The sequence below is a fragment of the Phaenicophaeus curvirostris genome, chromosome Z (assembly GCF_032191515.1).
Source record: "Phaenicophaeus curvirostris isolate KB17595 chromosome Z, BPBGC_Pcur_1.0, whole genome shotgun sequence".
Classification (NCBI taxonomy): domain Eukaryota; kingdom Metazoa; phylum Chordata; class Aves; order Cuculiformes; family Cuculidae; genus Phaenicophaeus; species Phaenicophaeus curvirostris.
The window spans coordinates 32194279-32221871 of NC_091431.1; the positions used below are offsets into that span (position 1 = coordinate 32194279).

At 36.1% G+C, this 27593-nt stretch overlaps 1 protein-coding gene across 1 annotated transcript in view; it reads left to right on the plus strand.

The window, feature by feature from the left end:
* The window catches only part of FBXL17 (F-box and leucine rich repeat protein 17), a 304655-nt gene that overhangs the window by 275758 nt on the left and 1304 nt on the right, over nt 1-27593 (plus strand). Inside the window, exon 8 of the mRNA XM_069879953.1 lies at nt 13238-13380. Within this exon, the coding sequence (XP_069736054.1) occupies nt 13238-13380 (143 nt within the window). The remainder of the gene's footprint in view (nt 1-13237; nt 13381-27593) is intronic.

A 27593-nucleotide genomic window follows, 5' to 3' on the forward strand; every position in this document is an offset into this window, starting at 1 on the left:
AGAAAAGCAGAGTAGAGGGGCAGAAAACCCTCCATTGATCTGCTAGTCGCAATTCTTTTGATGCAGCTCAGGATACAGTTGGATTTCTGGATGAGAAGCACATATTGCTGGCTCATGTTGAGCTTCTCATCCACCCACCGTGCACACGTCCTTTTCTTCAGGGCTAGTCTCAACCCATTCAATGACCAGCCTGTATGTGTGCTTACCCTGACTGCAGGTGCAGGGCCCTGCATTTGGTCTTGTTGAACTTCATGAGGTTCATACTGGCCCACCGCTCAAGCCTGTCCAGGGCCCGCTGGCTGGCATCCTTTCCCTCCAGCATGTCAAATGCACCACACAGCCTGGTGCTGTTGGCAAACTTGCTAAGGATGCACTGAATCCTACTGTCCATGTTTGCAGCAAAGATATTAAACACTGCTCCAAGTGCCACCCTCTAAGGTATGTCACTCCTTACCGGCCCCCACTTGCACATTGAGCTATTGACCACAACTCTCTGAGTGTGACCATCCAGACAATTCTTTATCTACCAAGTGGACTATCCATCAAATCCCTGTTGCTCCAATTTACAGACAAGAATGTCATGCAAGATAGTGTTGAATGCTTTGCATAAGTCCAGGTAGCTGATGTCTATTACTCTTCTCTTATCTGCCAATGTCATAGCCCTGTCGTAGAAGGCCACCGGATTTGTCAGGCGCAATTTGTCCTTAGTGAAGCCATCTTGACTGTCACCTCCTTATTTTCCATCTGCCTTGGCAGAGTTTCCAGGAGGATCTACTCCGTGAACTTGTCAGGTACAGAGATGAAACTGACTGGCCTGTAGATCTCCAGGTTTTCTGAAATACTTAAATGTAGACCCAGTAGATTTTTCATAGTACCATTTTTAGACTGCAAGTTTTAAACTTTATTTATGAGGGAAGATATCAGAACCTGAAACTTCCCATGGTTATCTGACTTAAGATCTGTTTCTATATGAATCTTGCTGTCATTACTAAGATGACTTTCTCTTAAGCTTGCATTCAATAGTTTAGTAATTTAGAGTGTATGTGTGTATGTAAATGAATACATTAAATGTTATTAAAAACTTTGAAACAGTATAGAGTAATGTCATATCTACAGTTAATCAGGGAACACGTTCTTCCTTCCAGACTTCATTATGGATAGTTCTTATAGCCATTGCCTATCATTTTTGGCAAACTTATGCTTAATATGATTTTCAGACCTGCATAAAGAATATTTAATAGTTTGTTGATCAAAAAATCTTATTGCCATGACAGCACAAACTGTAAAGAAAAGAAATAGCTGACACTCAAATAGACACTTTATTATTGAATTGGATAGTTCCCAGTATACAGCTTTCATTGACCTTATATTTAGGCCACTGGTTATATCCCAGTTTGCAAACAAAGAGTGTCTCTGTCAGTATTAAGGCATTCTGCTTTTTGGAAAAATTAATACCCAACACAAAATAGGAAAAAAAATTATCAACTGTTGTCGGTAGGTATGCCAGTTCTTTATCTAGATGATTTTTTTAAAAAGTTTTTACTTAACTTTTATTACAGTTTTTAGTTTCTTTTAAACAAAGTGTCCTGAATTAGGTTATTAGGTAATGTTACATTCTTACATAACAAGATAAAAGGGAGAAACTTCCATGTTAAATTAAGCAGACAAAAGGAAAATTAATGTCCACATACACAGTCACTTTAGCAAGCAGCATGGCTGTGCATTTTATTTTTTTAAACCATTTTTATATTGTAAATTTGGAATTTTATTAATCTTTACTATGAGTAATTAGAAATCACCTGATTGGTATAAACATTTCTGTATTTTCTTATCTGGTTAGATAAAAATGCATTTTTTTTCAAAGACAAAAGGTTCTACTGTGCTAAAAAGACTTTCCTGTATAGTTCCCAAGAAAATGGCCTTTATTATTAAGGGAGTAGACTAGATGCCTAAATGTGAAGTACACTGCAGAAATACTAAACAAAAAAATTTTTCAAACCCTTAGGAGCTAGCATTTTTTGTTTGCATTTCATTATGCTAATTATTGTTTGAAGAGTTCCTTAGATGATTACACTTTGCTAATTTTGAGAGTTTCATTGTATTCATTATACAGGATAGCTAATTAATGTTGGAAATGTTATTTTCTAAGGAAGATTGTGTAACTGTTCAGCTACAAACTTCTTGCAAATGTACTGTAAGTGTCATTATTTGAAGGCAGTTTGATGACTGCAGTGGAATATTCTTTAAAAATTTGCAGATAAAATCCTTTTTTCTATGGAAACTCAGTTCTAGCTGTCGTACTAGAATATTCACAACAGATTTCAGATATTAAACAGCAAGGATCTTCAAAAAGTGTTCCCTGAAAGTAGTTCCTTCATTATTTTTCAACCTTGCTCGTGATGATTCACAGTATGTAACCTTTTTAAATTATCTTCATTTCTCCCTGTCAGTTGTACTCACTTTCCACATCCAGTTGTATTGATTTATATGAACAACCTCAGTTTCATTACTCATAATGAAATAAATGGCAAGTTAAATCACTTTTCTCTGACTGTGTTTTCCAAAGCAGAACAAAATAAGTGTATTGGAACATATTAAATATTGTGTTAACAGACGCAAAATCCTCTGTTAAAGTTAATTTATGTTGGGCTATGGAGTGATACATGCTGACAAAAATAGAAAAATGCAGAATTGCATTTGACAGTTTGTCCTTCCCTGATAGTATAGATTTGTTGTAGCTTATGTGGTTTGTAACGTCATGCTGTGGTTTAGGACCTAAGAAACAATCAACATAATAGGAAACAATCAGAGTAGTGAGCCACTGCATTTTTTTTGTTGTCCTTTTTGGATATCTTAAAGATTGAAAAGATGCTTTCAGTAATGTACTTCAATTCAACAATTTTGATAGGAGAATTATATCAATTTCAGAATTCATCAAAATAAAATAAATGCAAATAGGTATATGCACCCACATATATATATATAAAAAAGCATGTATATATAAAATATATATTTTTTATATATATATAAATATATATATTGTATTTCAATCTTATTTTAATAAAAAAGTGACATTGGGCTACATCTTTGGCAAATATACGTATGATTCTGTCATATAATATTGCATATGTAGAAGGTTAATTTGGACCTTGAATTAGTTGCATGAACCTTCTTTGCACATTCTTCCATGGTTGCCCAGTCTCCTCTGTTTGTGAAGATTCAGCTGTGCTTGACAAAATTAAGTGTTTGTACTTCTGCTGATAAAGCCTTAAACAGCAAGTGGGATTCACAGAGCTGTCTTGACCAGACATGTAGAAATGTACCCAGGCATACTTACGTAAGGAGTCTGCACAAGCTTAAGTTTGTAAAATAGATACTATCACTGCCTATATTCATATCATCTTGCCATATCCTGATTTCTTAACCTCTCCTGTCATACTTGGTTTTCCCCTCTCAGCAGTGGAAGTAGAAACAACTTTGTTCCTCCTGTATTGCACTCTATGTATTAGTTTGACAGTGTGCCCAAGTGGCCAAGGTGGCCAATAGCATCTTGGCTTTTATCAGAAACCATGTGGCCAGCAGGACCAGGGAGGTCACTCTGCCCCTGTGCTCAGTATTGGTGAGGCTGCATCTCCAAAACTGTCTTCAGTTTTGGGCCTCTCACTACAAGAAAGACATTGAGGTCCTCGAGCATGTCCAGAGAAGAACAACGAAGCTGATGAAGTGGCTGGTGAACAAGTCTTATGAGGAGCGGCTGAGGGAACTGGGATTGTTTAGCCTGGAGAAGAGGAGGCTGAGGGGAGGACTGTCTACAACTCCCTGAAAGGAGGTTGTAGAGAGGTAGGTGTTGGTGTTTTCGCCCAAGTGATAGGTGATAGGATGAGAGACAGTGTCCACAAACTGTGCCAGGGAAGGTTCAGACTGGCTATCAGAAAAAAAAAAAAAATCACAGAAAGGGTTATCAGGCACTGGCAGAGGCTGACACTGGCAGGAGGTGGTTGGGTCACCATCCCTGAAGGTATTTAAAAGACAGGTGGATGAAGTGCTTAGGGAAATGATTTAGTAGTGGACAGATACAGTTGGACTTGATGATCTTAAAGGTCTTTTCCAACCTAGTGATTCTATTATTCAATGATTCTAGTTCTGAATAATTGCATCGGCAGATAACTGTCTTAAAAAAGATGTTGCTTGCAGTCAGATACAATTTAGGAAGAACTGTGCTCTCCCATAGGTATGGTTGTCCAAATTCTTTTAATTCATAGAATCGTAGAATATTTGAGTTGGAAAGGACCCTTAAGATCATACATTGCATCCATAAACGTAACACTGCCAAGGTAACCACTAAATCATGTCCCTAAGTGTTACATCTACACATCTTTTAAATACCTCCAAGGATGGTGATTCAATCGCTTCCTTAGGCAGCCTATTCTAGTGCTTGACAACCCTTTCAGGGAAGTAACATTTCATAATATCTAGCCTAAACTTCCTCTGATACAACTTGAGGCCATTTTCTCTCATCCTAACACTCGTATTTTGGGAGAAGAGACCAACACCTGCCTCACTACAACCACTTCGAAGTCTCACTAGCTATAGGTCTTTTGAGAAACTTTCTAAATGTAATAGCCTTATTAATGTTGGTTCCACAGATAAAAAATTGTTGTGGAAGAAAGAAGACAAAACTAGTGTGCAAAGTTACTTTCCTCTAGCTAAATAAGGTAGAAGCTCAAAACAAAATTTTAAGTGTCTGAAAAGTAAGAAACAAGTGAAAGGTTAGTGGTGATGCACATGAATAAAATTTGTGTGTATGCTGTGTTTCAAACTTCTTTTTTAATGCTGTGGAAATGTCATAATGGTATTTCAGTATCACTTGGTAATGTCTTTTATTGCTAGTATTTTTTAGATTACTTTTCTAATTAAAAGTCTAAAAATATCTTCATTTCCTCAGTATGTCTTAGACCAATTCTGACTTTTCTGCCACCTGAAGCTGAATAATTTCTTTGTTCCCTTTATGGACTTCTTGAAACTCCTCTTTCTGAAATAATGGCTTTTAAACTATTGTCCTTAAGACTGTGGGAAGTAGCTGTTGGACCAGTATTAAACACATAGACCTTTTGCAGACAAAATTGTCGATCAGGATCTGTGGTGGTTCGTGGGATATATTGAGGATTGGCGTCAAAGTGGTTTGTTTGTTTACATTTTTAGTAGCTCACTACACAGCCAAATTGTTACAGATTTGTGGGAGGCAAGCACAATACAATGTTTAATGCCAACATATTTATTTTTTTAAGAAAAAGATGAAAAAAAAAATGTAGCCCAAAAGCAGTTATAGAGGAAACATCATGTGTCAGGCATGATATCTGAGGGCTGTAAAGTGTTTTAATGAAGTTTTTCATAATCTATGTTATCATGCACTCATCAATTTATGCGGGCTGTACCAATATGTCTATTTATATATGTGTAGAAATTTTTCTTCTTCCACTTAATTCTGATTTTGTTCTCGTCTGCTCTTTTCTTATTTCAAAATGTTTTATATTTCATGTAATCCCTCATCTTCTGTTCTGTCTAGCACTTTCACACTCTTAGCTGTCTTTTTATAGTGCCTTGAAGACCACAGAAATTTTTTTGGTTTGTTCAGTGCTGTTCTGTCAAGCCCATATTCCTATTGAGACACAAACAGTTAATACACCAGGAGTTTTACAATCTAAATCAAAACTTTCAATAGCCATTTTCTTACATTTTTAGATTGTATACTGAAAATTTTATTTTTGTAAGCATTCTTTTATTTTCTATTAGTTATTTGGCTCCTTTGTCTCCATTTGACTATTTTATGTACTAAAAATGTGTCTGTCGTATTCTATTTTCTGCTAAGTTCATAAAATCTTAGGAGATGTGACACTGAATCATGTTTTAACTGGTTGTTGTTCTCTTTTCACAATCAAAAAGCGTGAAATTCTTCAGTGAACAACACAGATGTAGTATGGTGTTATGCATATCCTTCCTCTAGTCGTCTAATCTTTTTGATGTGTAGTCTTTCAAATTGATGAATTTTAGGAGTCGTCCATTTTGAAAGAGCAAAATGCACCATTCTGTTGTTCTTCAGCTTAGGACCTCTGTTTTTCAACATTTTCCCTCTGTGGCAGAATGAGTATAGAACTCTGTCACAGATCATAAAATCATAGAATCATAGAGATTTGAGTTGGAAGGAGCCTTAAAGATCATCTAATTCCTACCACCCCTGCCATGGGCAGGGACACCTTCAGTGACCAGGTTGCTCAAGGCCCCATCCAGCCTGGTCTTGGAACCACTTCCAGGGATGGGACACCTGCAACTTCCCTGAGCAACCTGTGTCAGTGCCTCAGCAAAATGTCATCCTTTGCCTCAGCAACTATTTGCAGACCTTCAAGCAGCCTTTCTAAGTCACTCGGTATTAATCAGAATAATACAGTAGCCAGAATCCTTAGGTGAAAGGACAAAGCTAGATTTTCAGAAGAGTATTTTCCCACATCATTTAGGATTACTTTCTGTCATTCTCCAAACAGGCCTTCTCTTCTCTTGACTAATTCCACCACTGAACTGGCTAAACATTTAAATGCCTTTGCTGTGTAAACATCTTCTTCTGTCTCCACCCACTCTTTTGCACTCCTGTGTAACTAAGAACTAACTAAAATTTCGGGGGGTTGATAATCAACATCTAAACATCCTGATTTTTATTTCTTCTGTGAAATTGGGACTTGCTAAGCTGAATTCCCTCACTAGAAGTCTGGAGTAATGAAAGATGGATAATAACTTGCTGTAATATTATTGATATATGGATAGATTTTATATGTGTATAATCATATACTTATTATTATGTAATAGGTTATAACTTTGTATTAATATATACTTAATAAGTGAAACAAAATGAGTTTTCTAGCCTCTTGAGTTTTCCCATATCAACCTGTTGCAGCAAAACATTAAGTGAATTTTACCTCTAATCTGTATTTGACATATATATTCTGCAGTCTGTGACTGTATCTATAGCCCCTTAAGTGCTTCTTGGCTTGTATCAGAAACGACGTGACCAGCAGGTCCAGGGAGGTTATTCTCCCTCTGTACTCGGCACTGGTGAGACCGCTCCTCGAACACTGTGTTCAGTTCTGGGCCCCTCACCACAAGAAGGATGTTGAGGGTCTGGAGCGAGTCCAGAGAAGAGCAACAAAGCTGGTGAAAGGGCTGGAGAACAGGCCTTATGAGGAGCGGCTGAGAGAGCTGGGGTTGTTTAGCCTGGAGAAGAGGAGGCTGAGGGGAGACCTCATTGCTCTGTACAACTACCTGAAAGGAGGTTGTAGAGAGGAGGGTGCTGGCCTCTTCTCCCAAGTGACGGGGGAGAGGACAAGAGGGAATAGCCTCAAGCTCCTCCAGGGGAGATTTAGGCTGGGCATTAGGAAAAAATTCTTCACAGAAAGGGTCATTGGGCACTGGCACCGGCTGCCCAGGGAGGTGGTTGATTCACCTTCCCTGGAGGTGTTTAAGGCATGGGTGGATGAGGTGCTGAGGGATATGGTTTAGCGTTTGATAGGAATGGTTGGACTCGATGATCCGGTGGGTCTCTTCCAACCTGGTTATTCTGTGATTCTATGATTCTATCTTCCCTTTCACAGGCATTAGGTCATTTAAGTTCCTTGGGACTTTTCTCGCCTCCAGGGATTTCCTTTAGGCTTCTTTAGGTAACGAATATTTTAAATAATGAGATTTTATTTTCAAAAGGGAAACCAGAAATACATTGTTTTAAAAATGCATATGTTATATCTTTCAAACATATTTGTAGTCAGCCGTATCACTAGTTGAGTGGTTTGTCAACATACTTCCAAACAAAGGTCACAATTTCATCCAGAGAAAAGGGATTTAACCGGAGTTCCTAAACTCCTAAAGAAAACAGATTTGCTCAAGGGATGCTATGTGTCTCCTTTTCATTTCCTTGAAGTGTCTTATTAGATTAGTTTCCCAGTATGGTCATGCCCCTACATCTTTCTACATTTTATTGCAGTCCCATACTTCATTCTCAAGAAATGTTGCTTATAGCCACATATAGATAAAGATATAACAATAAAATTACCACAGGAGACCTCAAGCAGCCTGAGGCAGATGAAGACACTAGAAAAAATCAAAATACGCCAAATATGTTAAAATGCAGGCTTGTTGTTCAGAGAGATTAGACAGCATTCCATCAGGAAGATTATTTAGGCCGGGTAACTTTTTTCCTAACATTTAGGATTTACAAGAGCCTAAATCTTTACCTATTTACATACTTTTCTGGTTGCTGTGTTCTCTGGGCACTTGCTGTAAATATTAAAATACCACTAGTGTTAAAAAAATATAACAGTGACCAATCTCCCTTTTGTGTCACTGCCATACCATGACGAAAAAGTCTTAATTTCTTCCATGTTTGTTTATTGCATGGATATAGGTACTGTAAGGGAAACTATTTAGGGTACTATGGTTCACATTTGATTATGAGAACAGTAAAGTTCCTGGTTGCCTCCTCTACTTATGTATTTACTTTTATTTCAAGGGAATTGCTTATACAGTTAAAACCGGGAATGTATTTATGTGTTTGATTGTAAATGGGATTGGCTGAGTTCCCTGGTAGAAAGCCAAGTCTTACAGAGATTCTGTCTCTCTTGTTTTTCCATTTCATGGCTGCATTGCAGCTGTTACGCGAGATGATGATTATAAAAGAAAAACATACATGTCATACTACCTGTCAGTTGGACATGCAAAAGCCTGAGCTTTTGAGTAGCACAAACTAAAACTTTGGAATGATATACCATTATTAGGTAGCAGATGAACTACAGTGCATAATTTATATCTGTATATGATGAACATTTATTTAGTCATCAAAATATCCTTTTAAGTTTGAAATAGAAGCAGATGAATTGTATCAAAAGTTGCATCATGCACTGAGTTTTATCCAAATATTATTCATTTAAGGCAGGAAAAATGTGAATTTTGAGCTATGATTACTGTGCTGGGTGAGCAAAGTAACAGAGAACTCGAGCAGTGATTTCTTCAGTCTGTAGTTACAGCAGAAAAACATCTTTTGACACGTGGGGATGGAATTAGGTATGTACTGTGCCTCTGCATATAACAGATTAGCTATATAGCAAGACCTCAGATGATTTGTACTGCAGATAACCATCAGCCTCATCAATACAGAGGGTAAAATCATATCTGTTAGTATCATGTGGACAAAACTCCTAAGCCTTCGCTTATGGCATCAAGATTTGCTCTGAAGTATCAAATTCTGTTGCTCTAATTCAGGAAAAAAAAATGAAGTCACTGAGAAATGTTCTGAAAATAAGTTTTTATAGATAATCGCTTGTAAAGAAGATCCTTTTCTACGTATAAATGATATTTATGTTAACTATTCAATACTTAAGCTGTTGTATAATGTAGAGGTTATTGTTAGCGTATATAATGTTTTAATATGCAAATGTAATAATATATTAAAACCATTTGGTGGTATATTATCTGTATAGTAAACTCTACTTTACAATTGGCAAGTGTTTGTGTCTAATTGTGGGCTAATTTGTAAATGCTTTTCCAGAAATCACTGAAGTGGAATATCAAACTAATTTTGTTAACTGGTAAAGCTTCAATGCATTCAAATGTTTGTAACTTATCCACATAATTTACATCTTTCTCTTTTGTTTCAAATTCAATTGTAAATGAAAAATAGAAAAGACCATTTAAATTAGGTTACTCCATCTTGCACATTTTCTTTGTAGCCTCTCCAGAGCTTTGTCCACTCATATTTTAAATAACTCAAGCAGATGAGAGTAACTGCATAACTCCACCAGAAAGAATATTTTACAGTCCACTAAGCTGAACAGTTACACTATTTTCCTAACATCTAAATGTACAGTTTTCTTCCTCTTTATTACAGGAAGAAGCTAGTAGATGGTTGTCAAAGCCACCTTAATAGCTTTTAGCTATATGATAAATAAAAGGTAATGGGAAGTTCCATAAAAGGACTGTTACTTGGTAGGACTTGGTTGACTGATTGATTTCTAGTCTGGGTAAAATCCTTAGAGAGGTTAGAAATTTTAAATTCTAATTCTTGCATATTCAAATGCTTTTGACATTAATGATGAAAAGAACTTTAAAAAGTACTAGAATGCTTTTTTGCATGAATTCATATATATGTGTAATGCTCTGGTGTCAACATGATATCAGTAATAATCGATTTTTAAAAACATTTCTATTCAGTCCTCACTGAAGGCCAACCAAATGCAGTGTTTTTGATATATGCAGTGTGTTATATGGTGCTAGGAAAAAAACAACACAGTTAAACCTCATAGAGGTTTATTTTCACTTAAATTGCACTTGGATTCATTGATTAAGGAAGTACTGTATTGTGGTAGTAGGTACATGTCAGTAAAAATATGTTAAATTTGATGTAATTGTGCTTAATACAGAACATTTCTAAAAAATATAATCTGGTAAAATTGTGCAAAACCTGGAGTATTTGTTTCCAGATTTAAAAATGCATTAGAAATAAATTAAGAATTCATACCAAAGATATGTATGTTGGTTTCTTCTGTTGTAGTGATCTCATACTTGGGAATGGTTACGACTAAATTACATATGTTAGATTAAGGAAATTTTTTTACTTATTAGTGTAATACCCGTTTCTGGTTTATTTGGGGTTTTTTTTTTGTATATGTACAAAATCAAGGAGGAAAGCCTGGAGATGATGAACTGACGGTTGTAGTTTTCCAAACAAATCCTGCAAAGTTTTGTTATGTATGAGCAGTCAGTGCCTGCTTAGATCAGGTCCAGGAGTAATTAACCATGGCAATATTCACATTGCAACCATTGCTTTCACAGTTTACATACAGCTAAATGGAGTCCTTTCCTCTCTAAGACAGTCATTTCTGCCTGTAGTAAGAGATGCATTTAGTTATGTCCGTTTAACTTAATCAGTTCCAAATATTTGCTTTTAATGAGGGTGCACTATGCACTAATTTTGTCTTATTCTTCCAAGTATTCCAGCTGGTCTTCTAAAAGATACTAATTCTGCCTGCAAACCTGGTCTTGCATATGTCCGTTCACCCTCTCAACTACAACAAAGTATCTTTACAACCAGAAAAATTTTTTGTTTAATATACCTCAAGGCTATGGGGATGATTTTCCAATTACTGTGAGACAATGCACTTTATCTTCAGCTATATAGGATCTGTACATCAATTGATTTTCATTCCACCAACCCAGCACTGGAAAAAGAGATATGAAAACTTGCTTTTGCCAAAATAAATGGGACTATGAAAAAAAGGAGAGAAAATAGTTGGATGAATTGTTAAATACTCAGATACAGAGTTTCGTATGTCAAAGCCAGCATCTTTAAACTATGTGGTGGATTTTTGTGTACCCACCTCTACTTACTTTCAGTGTATCATGTTCTTCTGTTTGGGCACTCACTGCGTTTTTAAGCCTGGTTGTCATTAGCATTGAAACACACCTTTAACATTTCTTTTCTGCTGATGATGCTACAAGTACCTAAGTCACAGAATGCAAACTTATTTTGTAAAGTTTCTACTGTATGTTTCCTTGTTAAATTACTGCCAGGATTTCTGAGAATAGCAAGGTATTCTGATTATTGTGGGCAGAGAGGAAGGAGACCTGTTGAGCAATGCAAACAGTTTCTTACCTGAAACTTGTAGCTTTAAGAATTTTCCTCATACAAGTGGAAGAACTGTGTGAATTCAAGACTTCTAAAAGAATACAAGGATTAAATAGCTGAACTCCTAACTGTACCTTGTAATGCTTCACTTAAACCTGCTTGGCTACCACAGGTTTGTTTGGCAGAGGTATTTCGAATAAAGTTTCAAGGAAGTTCAGAAAAATGCTAACTGATAAACCTGATGTCTGTTGTAAGGCAAATTTACTAATTATAGTAATATATACTAAATATAATGATATATATACTAAAATTGCTAATAATACAAAATACTACTAGTGAATGCATGATTTAATATGCTGTATCTAGGAAGATGACATAGCTGTTGTTAGGAAAGGTTGTGCTTCAGAATTGTATCAGATGGTACTTGGAAGAACTCACCAAGGAATTAGGAATACCTGGTTGACACAGTTTGTTGGGATTTACAGAAGCATTTGCAAAGGAACTAAGCAGTCACAAGAGGGGATGTCCTGGGTTTTAGGAGCAAATTCAAAGCAAACAGGGAAGGTGATTTTCAAAAGAGAAGGTAGCTGAACTGAGGGACTACTTGCCACAGGATGTTGTGGAACCAAAAACATTTTGTGGATTACAAGACTGATTAGATGAACTTAGAAGTACAGAGGCATCAAATGTGGTTCATAAAGTCCCTGACCACAATTTTTCTCATGCGAGGAAAACGTTCTGGGCAAAGTATTATTACATTTTCACCAGCTCTAATCTCCAGCCTTTGGGTACTAATAGAGAATGAATAGTGTATGTTTTCTCTGACCAAGAGTGTTCTTGTGAGGATGCAGATGCACACATTGAAATCTTCTGGAAGTATGATCACTGATGTTGTAAAATGGCATACCCTCTATGTCTTTGATAGATGAACTGTTGCAGTATATGCCTACAGTGTAATGTTGTTCACTCTTCTTATGGTTGTCCAGAAAAATGTCCTCTAATCTGGGACAAAGAGTTGCGAAGTACAAAATAAATATGTTATTATCTAGTACACTATGACAGAATATTCTAAGTCTTCAGCCATCTGTAATGCAGGCATTGATTCTTAGTGTCATTTGTAATTAAATTACAAGAACATTGTCTATTATTCTTATGTGTTAGAGAATATCCAGCTATTTAATACTGCTGAACAGGAAGTCTAAAATGTGAATGTGACATTTGCAGGCTCTGTAGGAATGGTTACAGTTGAGTGGTGAGGAGTGCTGTGAGGGAAAAAAAGTAATCAAAAGAATTCCTATAGAATATTTATGCTAAATGGTTTATTTTTCTTGATTGATAGAAAAATATATAGGAAGAACTGTTTACCTGTGTGTTCGTATGTGTTCGCACATAATGTGTCTTCATAATCTGAAAAGACAACTACTTCAAAGTTTAAAAGGCTGAAATACAACATCTTTTACAAGCTACATGACAACTGCTTCTCAAAATCTAATTCCAACATCATTTAGTGTACAGATAAAACTGAGCTTACCATCTCCATGAGTTATGTAGTTCATATCTTTAATATCTTTACAGCTCTAATAGCCATTGGACGATACAGTATGACAATAGAGACAGTGGATGTTGGATGGTGCAAAGAAATCACAGACCATGGAGCCACGCAAATTGCACAAAGCAGCAAGTCTCTCAGATATTTAGGGCTGATGAGATGTGATCAGGTAAGGAGCATTTGCATGAACTGGTGCCTGCTTCTGAATGCATGTGAAGAGGGAGGTTGATGTATTTATGTTTGAATGAGAGAGAGAGACAGGAGGATTTATGATTTTCTGTACAAACAAGTTTGGTATTCACTATTGTGGTAACTCTTCCAGTGTCCTGTGTTCACATATTTAGCTAAAAAGGTACCTAGACAACTAAAAGGAGCATTATAAATTTTTGCTGACATGGATTTTGAAAATACACCCACAGGCTACGACCACAGCCTGAGGTGCTCACAAAATTTTTATGTAGAATCTTCCCTCTGAGAGTTTTGAATATTTTTGGCTAGAAGTGATTGGTATGTCATGCCATTACTATAACACTACTTTGTTTCTTAAAAAGAAAGAAAAGGGAAAACTATAGAATAATAAAAATACTTCAATGTTATTTCCAGAGTCATTTTCTAGATGTCTGTGTTCTTGCTTGTATATAATGGCTTTGAAAAAACAAGGGCAAGGAATTGGATAAAACCACAATGCTTTAAAAAATACTGATTTTTTGTATTATATAGCTTTTCTATTTGTAATATATTAAGAATGTCTAGAATTTCTAGCACTTTATCACTAGAAGTAGAGAGGACAGTGTAGTCCAGCTCCATATCACCCTGTATATAGGCTTCAGGAATCATCAGTCTTTTGGGAGAGGAGAGATCAAGAGGCCTGGGAACACAGTAGAAATAGGTAGAAGTCATTGGAGATTCTATATCTGATATTAAATTTTCAGTTATACCTACGGGGATTGTTTGAATTGTTTCTTTTCCAGCAAAAATGAATGAAATGTCCGGTTTATAATGCCCATCATAAGCATGTCTCTCAGGCTTGCAAGTTTCTAATTGGATAAAGCCTGTGGAAGTTCAGGTTATTAGTCTTAAGAAACTTCATGCTCGAAACCATTACCTTACATCCCTTGCAGTGCTTTGTAGAAAATAGTTACAAACCCCAGCATTTCAGCTGGTAAGTAATAATGGTGTCCAGGTCACTTTTAAAGTTAGAAACAGCATTTTGCAAACCCAGCCTTAGACAGCTTCCAGTTAGAGGGGAAGTTGAGCAATCTAGAAGAATTGCTCTGTCTGTTAAAGCTGACTCTACTTAATCTCCTAAACACTAGTATTTTAAAAGAGCCAGCAGACGAAGGATGTGTAAGTCTCTTTGATGGTTTGTGCTAAGATTATGTACTTAGAGAATTTTGAAAGAGTTACTTGACCTTGGAAATTAGACCTGACCTTGAGCCACCTGATCAACTTTACATGTACATTTGTTTTGTGGATTTAGCTAGTGTTAAACATTTGTTGTTAAACAAAGATCTAATATGTGCAATATTTCTATTGTGTCTTCAGCTGCTATTCAGAAACAATGATCTGGGTACTGAAAATGAGTTTTACTACCTCATTATTGAAACTATACATACTACAGTCTGTATTCCTGTAATTGGTGGTTAATGCTTTCCTAGTTCCTTACAGAGGATTATACACCATCTTTTGTTTTGTGAAAGTCAGCTACTAAAAAGGAAAGAGAAATATTCTATGAGAAAGCTTCAAGAAAGACAGAAAAGCAATGTTGACTGCATGCCTGTAAGAGAAGGAGGGAGAGAGAGTGCATATAGGAGTATTCAAAATACAGTAGCTAAAATTTGTCAAGAAATGACTAATAGCTGTTACAGCAAACACTGTAGTAGTAGGACTACCACTGGGAATTATTTTCTTGCTTGCAAAGCCTTGATGAGAAAAACAGCTCCACAGACAGAATGAAGTAAGTATCCTTGACCCAAGAGGTTTTGGCAGCAAAAAGATGCCAGCTCCCTTTTTCCACTGCATATGAACAGAGAAATTACTGAACAAAATTATGTCTTCAACTGTCTTTCCCCAGTATCATGCACAACTAATTTTTTCCAGTGGCTGCTGTATTAAATTAAAAACGTCAGTGTCCAGCACATCATTATAGAGAATTCTTGGGTGGTGCAGAAGGGTTTATTGCTGTGCTCTGTTGACTGAAATTCTTGTCTTTGGACTATTGTCAGCTGGGAATGAAGAGGAGGTTAGAAGATTTGTCCCTTCTAACCAGCCTTCCTTTTGTAAGATACTGACTGTTATCGTAGTACCACATAGCATTTGTGACTTTCTAGGAGTTCCTAAGTGTTGAAGGGGAAGTACTTAAACACAGTTACATAAGGATCATATGGAAGTAAACTTCAAGTGGTTGCCACTAAAATACCCTTTATGACCCAGGCTCCTTGGAATTTCTTTGATATGCAGTTGACATAAATTAGAGGCGTCAAGAGTCCTCCCAAGAAAGATCAGAGAGACTGCAAGCCTGGGTAAAGGCAGGCTTTCTTTTATGCCATTGATTATCTGAGTGCCTCCAGGCTATGTGTTTCAGTAGATGCAAAGCATTATTGATCCTTACCATGAAAATAATCAAATTATTCATTTATCATTATACTACTGTTGCCATGACCTTTCTTTTTATCACATTTCCTACTATCCAGCTTGCACACCACAGGAGCAATATGGTCTTTGCCTTAAAATAAATGTCATTATGTTGAAAAGGCTCATAAAAAATGCTGACTTTACTGTGAGATCATCATAATGAGGGCATATATTTAAATAGGAAATTTTCTAATAAACAATTTAACACATTTTTCAAGAGTTAAGTGTCACTTAAGTAGCAGCATAATCACTATTTACAAACTACATGCAGAAAAAGGTCAAATATTATTAAATGCTGATAGTGTTTCAGAACTATCCATAGTAGAATTTTGGTTTAGAAAACACTTTATGCTTAGATACACAAAATCTAAATATGGTTTTCAATGTAAAAATAGTAAAGGAAAGATTACTGAGCAAATGCCTCGTCTTTTTTCTTGATTTTCCCTAGCATCTCCTTGACTTAGGCAAATTTGGCTTTTCCTGCACTACACAGCAGTGGTGTCTGAGGCCTGTAGTGAGCTCTGAACAAACTAGTACCACTGGAAAGGTGCAGGGCAGTGTGTGCACACAGGCAACTTAACTGCCAAAGTACGGCACCTTGTCCAGGAAAATTAGCACTCAGCAAGGCTTATTAAATACCATCATATAGATGTGTTACTATAAAGTATTGCTTCAGTTTCCATGAGTAGCTCAGGAAATGCTAGCTTGATCTCTACAGGAGCCTACATTGTACAGCATATATACAGTGAGACACAAGCCATTCTTTTTCAGTATCAGATAGGCTTCTGAGAGACTGTGATCCAGACTTCCAGAAGTATTGAGGTGTTCAGAAAGGAGACCCTAAATATTTTTAGCTACCTGTATTTTGGACAATGATATTACCCAGTTGCCTGTGTGCAAACATAAAGACATAATTGGAAACTGCTAGGACTGTTCGCTCTTCTTATCTTTCTCACAGTACAGGGTATCAACTGTGTGCAAATATGTATTTGTGTGCATATGCATGTGTGGGTCTGTACAGCTGCCTGACAGCACTTGAGTTTGCACAAGTCGTGTGTTTCATAAACAGGAAATGTTGACAGTCTGAGTCTCCCATTTCTTTTGAAAGCAAAAAGACTAAAAATCAGCAGTTATTTAAGGCCCAAGCAAGTTATGTCAGAGTTTGGAAATTGCAAAAGGCATAAAAAATATAGCATTTTCTATTTTGCATTCTGGTGTTACTTTCTATGTTGACACTGTACTCTGCTAGCAGGGGCAGTGAGCCAGGCTTCATTCTCTCGTGTCGCCACTTTCCAATGCTCTGGCAGCAGAGCAAAACCACAAACTCCCAGTTTCTCTGCATAGAGGAGTGCTCCTCTGTGGTGGATTGCAGCTGAAATTTGTGGTTTGGGAGTTGACATGGGAGTATGGGAGCGTGGCTGGTTTGTATACTGCCCAGGTACACTGAAATGCTGATTTATTACCTCAGTAAATACCAGGAAAGGCCTAGAGTTGTCTCCAGACCCAGGGGTTATATTCAGGTCACTTTAGTTCAGTCCCCTCACAGAAGAACATGACTATCAGTTCTTCAAATCAGATTTTAATTGTAGCTCCATATTGTTTATATCACAGTTTAGGAAAATATATATTTTAAAGTATAATCCATCCTTTCCTTTAAGTACTTATAATACTTTGAGAGCCAAGTTCTCCAACTAGGAGAAGTCTGGCTGGAAAGCTGCCTGGAGGAGAAAGACCTGGGGGTGTTGGTTGACAGGTGGGTGAACATGAGCCAGCAGTGTGCCCAGGTGGCCAAGAAGACCAATGGCATCTTGGCTTGTATCAGAAACAACGTGACCAGCAGGTCCAGGGAGGTTATTCTCCCTCTGTAGTCGGCACTGGTGAGACTGCACCTTGAACACTGTGTTCAGTTCTGGGCCCCTCACCACAAGAAGGATGTTGAGGCTCTGAAGCGAGTCCAGAGAGGAGCAACGAAGCTGGTGAGGGGGCTGGAGAACAGGTCTTACGAGGAGCGGCTGAGAGAGCTGGGGTTGTTTAGCCTGGAGAAGAGGAGGCTGAGGGGAGACCTCATTGCTCTCTATAACTACCTGAAAGGAGGTTGTAGAGAGGAGGGTGCTGGCCTCTTCTCCCAAGTGACAGGGGAGAGAACAAGAGGGAATGGCCTCAAGCTCCACCAGGGGAGGTTTAGGCTGGACATTAGGAAAAAATTTTTCATGGAAGGGGTCATTGGGCACTGGAACAGGCTGCCCAGAGAGGTGGTTGAGTTCCCTGGAGGTGTTTAAGGGGCAGGTGGATGAGGCCCTAAGGGGCATGATTTAATATGGTTGGACTTGATGATCCGATGGGTCCTTTCCAATCTGATGATTCTATGAAGAGCCATACTTGCATATTAATGGCATAAATTATGCCTGTATCAGATTCATAGATTCCAATCCACATGTCTTAGGTGCTTTTTTTTCTGAACACGAATCTGTACATTCCTACCCTGAAACTGATCTCTATCATATTTACTTATGGTAATTACTTAATTAATTATTTCCAAGTATTTTGTATTTCCTGTTTCCAAAATAAATAAAAGAAATAGGATGATGTTCTTTATGCTATTTATTGATAGAACTCATTTTAGTGATGACTTTGTAACACTTCTTTATTGTGCTTTCACAACAATCCAAATGGTTATAAACAATGGCAGTTTGAGATCATCACCTTTGTGGAAAATGGCTGTGTATCACCTAGGAAATAGTGGCTAAAAACTTCACCTGTTTTTCTGGCTGATGGCTTAGCTGGTTGAACAATGTGTCCGAATAATCTTCCTGTGGAGTTTGCAAATTTTTTTCACATAGATTTTTGTCTTTCGAGATCCTTTTGTTATAGCTATGGTGCTGTTTGCAATGGTTATCAGCAGTGCTACCACATAAATGCAGGAGATGTTTTGGGGGAATATATGCAGAAAAAATGACACTGGAAAAACAGAGGCCTCAAAATTCAACATTCACAGCTGTGTGTGACTGAAAGGAAGTGAGTTTAACAAAGCTGGCTGTGAATGGATGCACAACTTCAGTTGATAAATCGTCATGGCCTTTATTCCCTGCTTTTTTCTTTCTTTCTTTTTAGGTGATTTGTAGAATTTATTTCCTATTATAGTTTTACTGAGATGTTAAAGCACAGAAATTGATGGATAGTACAACTAACAAAAAAGACAAACTCTTTTATATTACCGTGGAGCAGTAGCAAGATAGATGACCCCTTAGAAGTAAAAAGATCCATTAATAAATCCTTTGCATCTTAAGTAAGAGTAAGATTTTTAGAAAACCAGTAGATTTTTAAAATAATTTATGTAACTGAAGTTAAGTAAGTGAAAAAGAGATAAGGTCTTACATTATAGAAACATGTCTTTAAATTTCAAATACATTTTGGGGCTAAACTGTTCTTAATCAAGAGTAGAATAGTGGAAGTATGGAGCGATGGCTTTTTTTAATATAATTATCACAGCAATTTGCCTTCTACCTCCAGAAAATTCTAATTATCATTAGCCTGATCAAAAACCCTGACAAATTGCTGGTATTTCTTTTTTTATATTTTAAAGGGGTCACTTTGAGATTTGAAATTATGGTTTTCTCATATTTAAGAGGATGGAAAATATCTAATCCTTCCCTTTAAGAAAAAAATCTGTAGCATTTTCTCTTAAATCATTATAATTTCTTCAAGTTATGCTGCTGCATATTAAAAAGGATATGCTGTGGGTTTTTTAAGTTTTATATGTATAATGTAGGAGATGCCATTGATACTTCTCTATGAATAATGATCTTAGATACAAAAAAAATCTGTGAATCCCATTAGAAGGAAACTACAGTTATCCTTGCAACCCACAACAAAAGAAAATTAGCATTTATTTCACTTTGGTTTTCAATACAGTTTTAAAAAACTGAACAGTACCTTTTTTTCCTGGCTAACTAGAATAACAGATCCTGCACTTTTGTGAACCAAAGCATCTGCTAACTTATAAAAAAAAAATTCTTTATGGAAATTGAACTTCTTGTACTTCTAGTTTAACTGTTTCTTTACTAAAAGATTTTTAACTTACAGGCTGATCTTTCAGCCATATATCCATGCCAGTAGTATGAAGATAGAATCTTCCTGAGTTAATGAGTCTGTCCTTATTTTTAAAAAGCAAACACCTGACAACGTCATGCTGTAACAGGAGAGTTGGCCCTGAGGTTCAAAATCAGGATAAGGCCAGCCATTAAGGAATGTGGTTTTCCTTGTGAAGTAGTCAGCATTTTTATGCTTAAAAAAAGAAGAAGAGAGAGAGAGAAAGATCTTTAGAAGCATTTAGAAGTCCCCTGGAACTTGCAGGCATTTTTGCCAGCTGGCAACTTTTTGAGATCCATTTCTCTGTTAATTTCACAGGCTGTCATTTTGACAAGCATTACAATAAGGTGCTCAAATTATTGTTCGTGTAGCAGAATAGGAAGGAAAATATTCAGTGCTATTAATTCAATAGACATAAAGTAATTTGAAAGAATATTTTTCTCTATATAAAGAAACACTGTCATTTCACTGCATATGGATCTTTTATAAACTGCAGTTTTCACAAGAATGAACAAAGCAACACACAGAGTTTCATCATAAATTTGAACTACGTATGGCACTATAATATTTTTACCTTGAAATCTTGTATAGGTGAAGTCTAGAAGTTGTTCATCTGATTGAAATGAACAGGATTAGTAAACCAACCAACCAGCCAAACTAAAAGGCTCCTTTAGAATGGTTTATCTAATTTAATAGAAAACTAAATCCCCACAATAAGCAAGGAGAATTGACAATGAAAACTTTATCACTTATACAGCTTCAATATTGTGTTGGCAGTAATGATTAGGACAGCAAGTCCTGAAGTGATGGCTTTGCTAGAAAAGTATGTCAACTCACACTGACATGAAATGCATTATTTTGTTAATGTGCAGTGACTACAGCAATTGTGCCTTTACTGGCAGTTTGAGGCAATAGCATTCACCTGTGTAAACAACCACAAGTATGAATTTCATCGTTTTAGAACTCTACCTTTCTGACAAGATTTAACCAGAGAACTTGTAAAGGGGCTATACTCCACAAGAAACCTAGCTACATTTTCTGATATCTTCTAGAAATGCTACCATTGAATATTAGAAGGTTTGTGTATTCTTTTTATTTCACTTCACATGGAAGAAAATATTTCAGGTATTTCTGTTTATGCACTCCTTCCCCTTTACAAAGATGTGGGAAATTAATTGCTAAGATTTAATGCAATTAACTTGTTTAATGTCATGATAATAATAGTACATCAGAATGTACTTGCCAATTTCATTATTTAAGTCCACAAATCCAGTGTTTGGAAGTGTGTGCATGTGTGCTTTTCTTTGCTTAAATCTTAAGGGACTTTATTTGGACTATAGGAGATTGTGCTAATATTGGTAGTGCTGTTATTTTATTAAAGTACTAAACAAAGGTTCTGCCCCTGGGCACGAAGACAGTCACTGAAACTCTGTGGAATATGTCTGCCTCAGCTCATCAAGTGCATTTCACAAAAAATGTTTCCAGAAATCTTTAATTTTGTTATGGCTACAGGCAACAGTTATAATTAGGCCACCTGAGAATATAATTCATTATATTATTAGCAGACAAAAAATCAAACAAAGTGTACTTACTGTAAGATATTGACTTGAAGAAGCAAACTACAGCTGAAAGTGTTTATGAGAATGTGTTAATGACTGCAAGTATGTGCCTTTTGCATTTTAGTGTTAAAATATTACAGAAATTGGAACATAAAATTTGACTGTCCACAATCCATCATTATGGATACACACAATGACTATGGAGTCATTTATTTGTCCACTACATACCAATTTGGCTTTTGTGTATACAGAGACAGAAATGGACACAAATTTCAGTACCCCAACATTGCAATACCACTCTATAAGCAAAAATGTCAATAATATTCTAGGAAAAACCTTTTGAAACAAAGCAATTCACATTTCTTTTGTGTAAAGTTGGTTTTGTGATTCTTTATATGTAGAAATATAATGGTAATACTTGCATCCTGTTAACTTGTATTATCGTCTGTATGGCAGTCACAAAATATTTTGGCATGAGTGTTACTTCTGACCTGCTAGCTTTTCCGTAAAATTCTTTACAAGGACGAGATTTCTAAAATTGAGCTAACAGTTCTACATATTGCTAATGCCTTTCTGCACAGATATTGCAGACTAACCTATTGTAACATGTTTTGGGTTTTTTTTTTATTTATGACTAGCCTATAAAGTTGTAAAACTGAATATACCAAGTTTTGTTGTCCTCAGAAGAGGAGTACCCATGGTGTCAGTGCTCTCCAAAATCAGCTAGCTGCATGCATGTGCCAAGGTCTAAGTTAGATACCATGCAAAAATTATTTCAGCAGTCCATCCCTGGATGATGTAACGAACCACAGAGGAGCATAGGCAAGTTTACCTAAGGGGTTCTAATGCTGCATCTTTGCCCTAATCCAGTTTTCCAAGTCCGGGGCTTTTGCATGTGAGCCTAGTTTGGTGGAGGCTTGTTTTTTTTAATTATATGGCTGTTTCATGATTTCAGTTATTAACTTGGAATAAAAATAACTTTTTCTTTTCAATTACCAAATGAATTGGATGTTATCCTTAAGCTTTTATTTATAAGGTAAACCTTTAATATTGACAGTGAATACTTCTTCGCTATGTAGAGCAGTGGTTCAGGTGACCCATCTGCTCTCCCTTTTCAGTATTGCTCTAAATGACAAAACACAGACATTCTTGAGACATTTGAGTAGCTTTAGAATCAGAACTGTATTTTGAGACTCCCTTGATACACTTGTAGGAGGGTTTTTGAGATCAGCAGGCGGTCTTACAATTCCTCTTATAAATATGGTTTAAAAGTTTTCTTGGTTAAAACCGAAGTTTTTTCAAAGTTCTGTGGTGCGCCACTTGGTATTACAATCCAAAAGAAGATCTTCTGGTCATGATATCAACTAAAGGCAAGTTAACTAGAAGTAATTCGGAAAGTCCTGTTTAGGAAGTGTCCTTAAACGTCTTGTTTATTTTCCTTATTTGTGAATTATAGAACCATAGAATCGTTTTGGTTGGAAGGAACCTTTAACGGTCATCTAATTCACACTACCTGCAGTAAACGGGGTCATCTTTGACTCAAGAGGTTGCTCAGAACCCTATCCAACCTGCCCTTGAATGTTTCTGGGGATGGGGCATCTGCCACTTCTCTGAGTAACCAGTTCTGGTGTTTTACCACCCTCGCTGTAACAAGTTTCTTCCTTTTATCTAGTCTGAGTCTGCTCTGTTTCAGTTTAAAACCATTACCCCTTGTCCTACTAAAATGTTTGTTTATTGAAAGGCAGCAGTGTCTGCCTGGAGCCTTCTCTTCTCCAGGCTGAACAGCCCCAAATCTCTCAGCCTTTCTTAATGGCAGAGGTGTTCTATCCCTTCTTTTACACTGGGAGGGACTTTGTTTCCCTAGTGCCTGCCTTGCAGTCTATCCACTTGAGAGGTGTGGAAAGAGAGGCTGCCAGTGAAAACTGAGGAAAAAGAGTTGTTGAAATGTCTGCTTCAACTGATTTTTTCAGTTGTAATCCCTAATTTATTTTATCAGAATTAGGAAAACTCAACTCCCTTGAATTTAATAAAATCTGTCCTGGGAACATAATGGAAGCAAAAAGTAAAGAAAAATAGATCCTAGTCCTTTGGAATCAGAAAATCCTGATTTTTGAATCCAGAAATAAAAGAAAATGGTGCTGAGATTATCACTAGAATTCTGTCAAACAACATGTCATATTTAAAAGCAAACATTTATTCTTGTAATTTGAATTTTCCATGAGAACTCATGGAAGATGGCACAAAAGAAATTATCCATGGTGGTCCGTGGCAGATATAAGTGATGTACCAAATCAGTAAACACTGACAATCAGGTAGGATGAGAAAGTCAAGTACGCCAGGTCAAAAATCTGAGTGAATATTGTTCTGTGCATAGGTGATTAATTGAAAATTGTAGTTTCAGTTTCTCCTGAAATTGAAAAATCAGCTGATAAATGCTAGTTAGTTTATTATGGGGAAAATATTTATAATCTAAAGAGGTTTTTAAACCCTTTTGTTGTAGGTAGATTGTTTTACCTAAAGGAGAGAAAGATTTTTGAACAGTGTTTTCCTGGTTTTCTCAATATTTCACTCACATTATTTTTTATACCTAGCAGAGTGAGGACAGAGTCCTCCAAAGGAGCAATCCCAAAGCCCTTTTGTGAAGGTTCTTCCACTTCACATGAACTAGATAGATATTCGTGGTCTTCTTTCCCACATGAATTCCTAATTGTCACATGAGGAAGTATCCTTTTTCTCTAGTGCAGATGATATTTAAATACTCTCTTCACAACCATAGTATCATCACCAGAGGAAACTTAGGAGGTCCTAAACCAGATATCATTTGTCACAAAGTCAAGTACAGTCTCCTGGGAAGTAGGTTATATGTGTTCCAATTTCTTTAAGCAACAAAGATTCAAAACTGTGACTTCAAGGTAACTGCTGTAATTGAGTTAAAAGGAGATGTTATCACTTGGTCCTGCCAGTTTCCAAAACCCATTATCTTTTTTTTTTTTTCTTACATCTGCTCTTTGTCCTGGAATAAATTTTTATTTTAGCAAGAAAAAAGTAAGTCTAGAACCAATCTTTGCTGTTGTTTTCTTTTTCTATGTGATGACCAGGATTCACAAAAACCTATTGCTTTGACTATTAATGATAAGGGCTGTATTCTTTCATTATGTCTTAAAAAATAATTGAAAGGCTATTCAAATTCAAAGGAATTATAGTCTACCTAGTTTACCTTCAGACAGTAGTCTTTCTTTTGACAATTCAAAAGATGAAGATTAATGGAAGTCCTGTGGAAGAAAAATATCATATTTTAAAGCATGTTAAGATATGAAGATTTTTGGTTTCCCTTCATTGAAGACTGTTCAGGCTCAGAAGGGGAAGTTGCTAAATTGCTCTGTTTATGTAATGGATTTATTTTGGGAATGGCATTCAGTACTTTTGTTTTATGACCAGCCAGACTGCATCTTAACGAAGAGACGGAAGCCTGTGGTCTAACGGTTAGACATAAGACTTCTTTTCATCTTAATCTTATCATTCATGGAAATGATGACAAGGGTACTGAGGGAGTTGACTTCAACAGTATTTATCTTATTCATTAACAACAATATTTTAATTTCTCTATTTTCCTACCTTTTAGATTTAGTTTTAGTCCAATACTACAGAAAGTTTGGGGTACTACAAATTTTATCCTGATGTAGTGTTTGACCTGACTTTCCTCATGGTAAAAGAAAAGCTTTCAAAATCATCTGATAGGGGATCATTGGTGGCATAACTGATCACATTTTTTCTCATCCTAGAATCCATATAGGTTGTTCACTGCCAAACAGAATCTTTTTCCTCCCTTTTTTATTGTGTAATCTTGCTTTGAATTTATTTTTCCCGCATAAATTTTCAATTATTTGCTGTTACATTCTTAGGATTAAAAATATTTACACAACAAAAAATGACATATATTTGATCATTATTCATGAAGCTTGGTAATTTTTTTCTTCTTTCGTGAGAGTAGGCACAATTTTTTTTAACTCAAAAGTAATTTCTTTCTGAAACTGTTCTGGTTCTAGATCTGTAGGTAAGATTTGTCACTACTTTGCTGTTTAATACCACTGAAGTTGTTTTCTAGCATCAAACTATCAATTCAAAATGTTATGTTGACAGTATAGCTGAAAAGCAGAAAACTTTCTGCTATTCAGATTTCGGTCATAAAACAGCTGATTTTGTCCATGTTGCTTCTGCAGTGGTTTTACCTATATTCTGCACACTCATATTTATTTTATAACTGTCTTTGGCACTCAACACCAAAAGCTTCCTTCTCCTGTTTAGTAAAGTAGTATCAGCAATTAGTAACAATTACATTAAATATTATTTTATCCAGTAATAATTGTATTAGAAAAACTTTGGACAAATGGCAAGTGATAGATGGTTTACCGTAGATTTCTTCATAGGTTGCAAGGCTGAAAGATAATATTGTAGTATCATGGGTCATGCTATTTTACTTGAGGTAATCTTGTAGTAAGTACATTAGTTTATATCTAGCTGAACTGTAACTTCTGTAAATGTGTTCAATCTTCAGTCAAAGACTCCAGGACATGGAGATCATTACCTGTCTTAGTGTGTTTGAACATTATCTTTATAACAAATCTGCTCTATTTCTTTCTTATACATTACGACTGCTTATTATACTTGCTCTAAAGCCATGATATTCAAACTATTGTAACAAATAAAGGCCAACAGGTCTGTGTCAAATCATAATAATGTCTATCTACTAGTAATATTTGCACCTATCTAGTAGATAAAGTCTCTAAGTTTCTTATTAAAAAAGAGCAGAATCAGCAGCTATCTGGCTATCTGTGGTAAGCATCTTCTTTGTGGCTGAGTTAACTATTAAGAGAAGTTTCTGGTAGTATGGTAGATACTGCCATGACTTTCTTCACCACAAATTTAAAAAAAATAGTCATTGACTATTTCTGAATGAGCAAAAAGGAGCAGATACTGCTACTTCAGGGAATTCTTCCCTTCCAAGTAACATTTCTATGAAGGGTTACTGACAGTTTGAAAGTATATATTCAGCTTTAAATATCAAATATTTTAGAAGACTTGTGCTGTCTCTGATTTCATCTTGATTTATTAGAAGTCACTTCTTGTTTTTCAGCACTGGAAAATGTTACTGTAATATAGTAATTTGCCAAAAAAGAAGAGTTTGTGCTATGAAGGGAAGTTAAACCAGTTTTCTATCCAAGTCAGTCGCAGCTAGATGAAACTTCCAATGCAGATTGACTGTTTCTATTATCAAAGTAGAAGAGCTGGATATTAAACATTTCATTTTTCCTTGTCATTGGGTGAAATCACTGTTCAGAGGATGCACTCCTTTTTATCTTCTAAGGACAAAAATATTATTGGATACTGTGATCACTGTGCTTTAAAATAATATTCCCAAGATGGATCTTTGTAATCGTAGTAAGCATTTTACTCTTGTTTTTTGTACTTTTGGCCTTGAATGTGGAACACTGCGGGGAAGGAAGCAAAAGATTATATCAGTTGTACATCCTACTAATCTAGGTAGTTCAATATTTAAATGTAATATTGATGCTTTTTAAAATGCTCAAGCGTTCAGCAAAGTTTTCAAAGGGAGCTACCTAGAAATTATGGTTCTTAAGTTAATATTTTATTTATCTAAAGACTGAAGAAAGCTGTCTGCTTCTGTGATATGAACTGCAATAGGCTTAAAAATAATTGATAAATTAATCCCCCCACATTCTGCAATTGTAAAGGTGTTAGGTTTAGGTAGGCTTGTCTGATTGGCTTGTCTAATCTAAAATAAAGGTTCTACCTTTGATGTCTAAGATTTAGGAGGGGCATCCCAGACCTGACAAGCTTGTATGTTTTAATTATTGATCACACAATTTCTGTCCACAAAACCCTTTGTGCAGTGTTAGCCTTACACCAAAAGATTAAACTAAGAATGCCTACCAGTCATGTATGTGAAGACATGCAAGACTTTTAACGTTTCTAAAAGTTGACCTATGCTTGTAATCGGTAAATGGTTAAAGTGGTTTACCTGCAATACAGAATAGTTAACATTCTTTTCCTCATATTTAGTCATGTCATCTCTTATTTC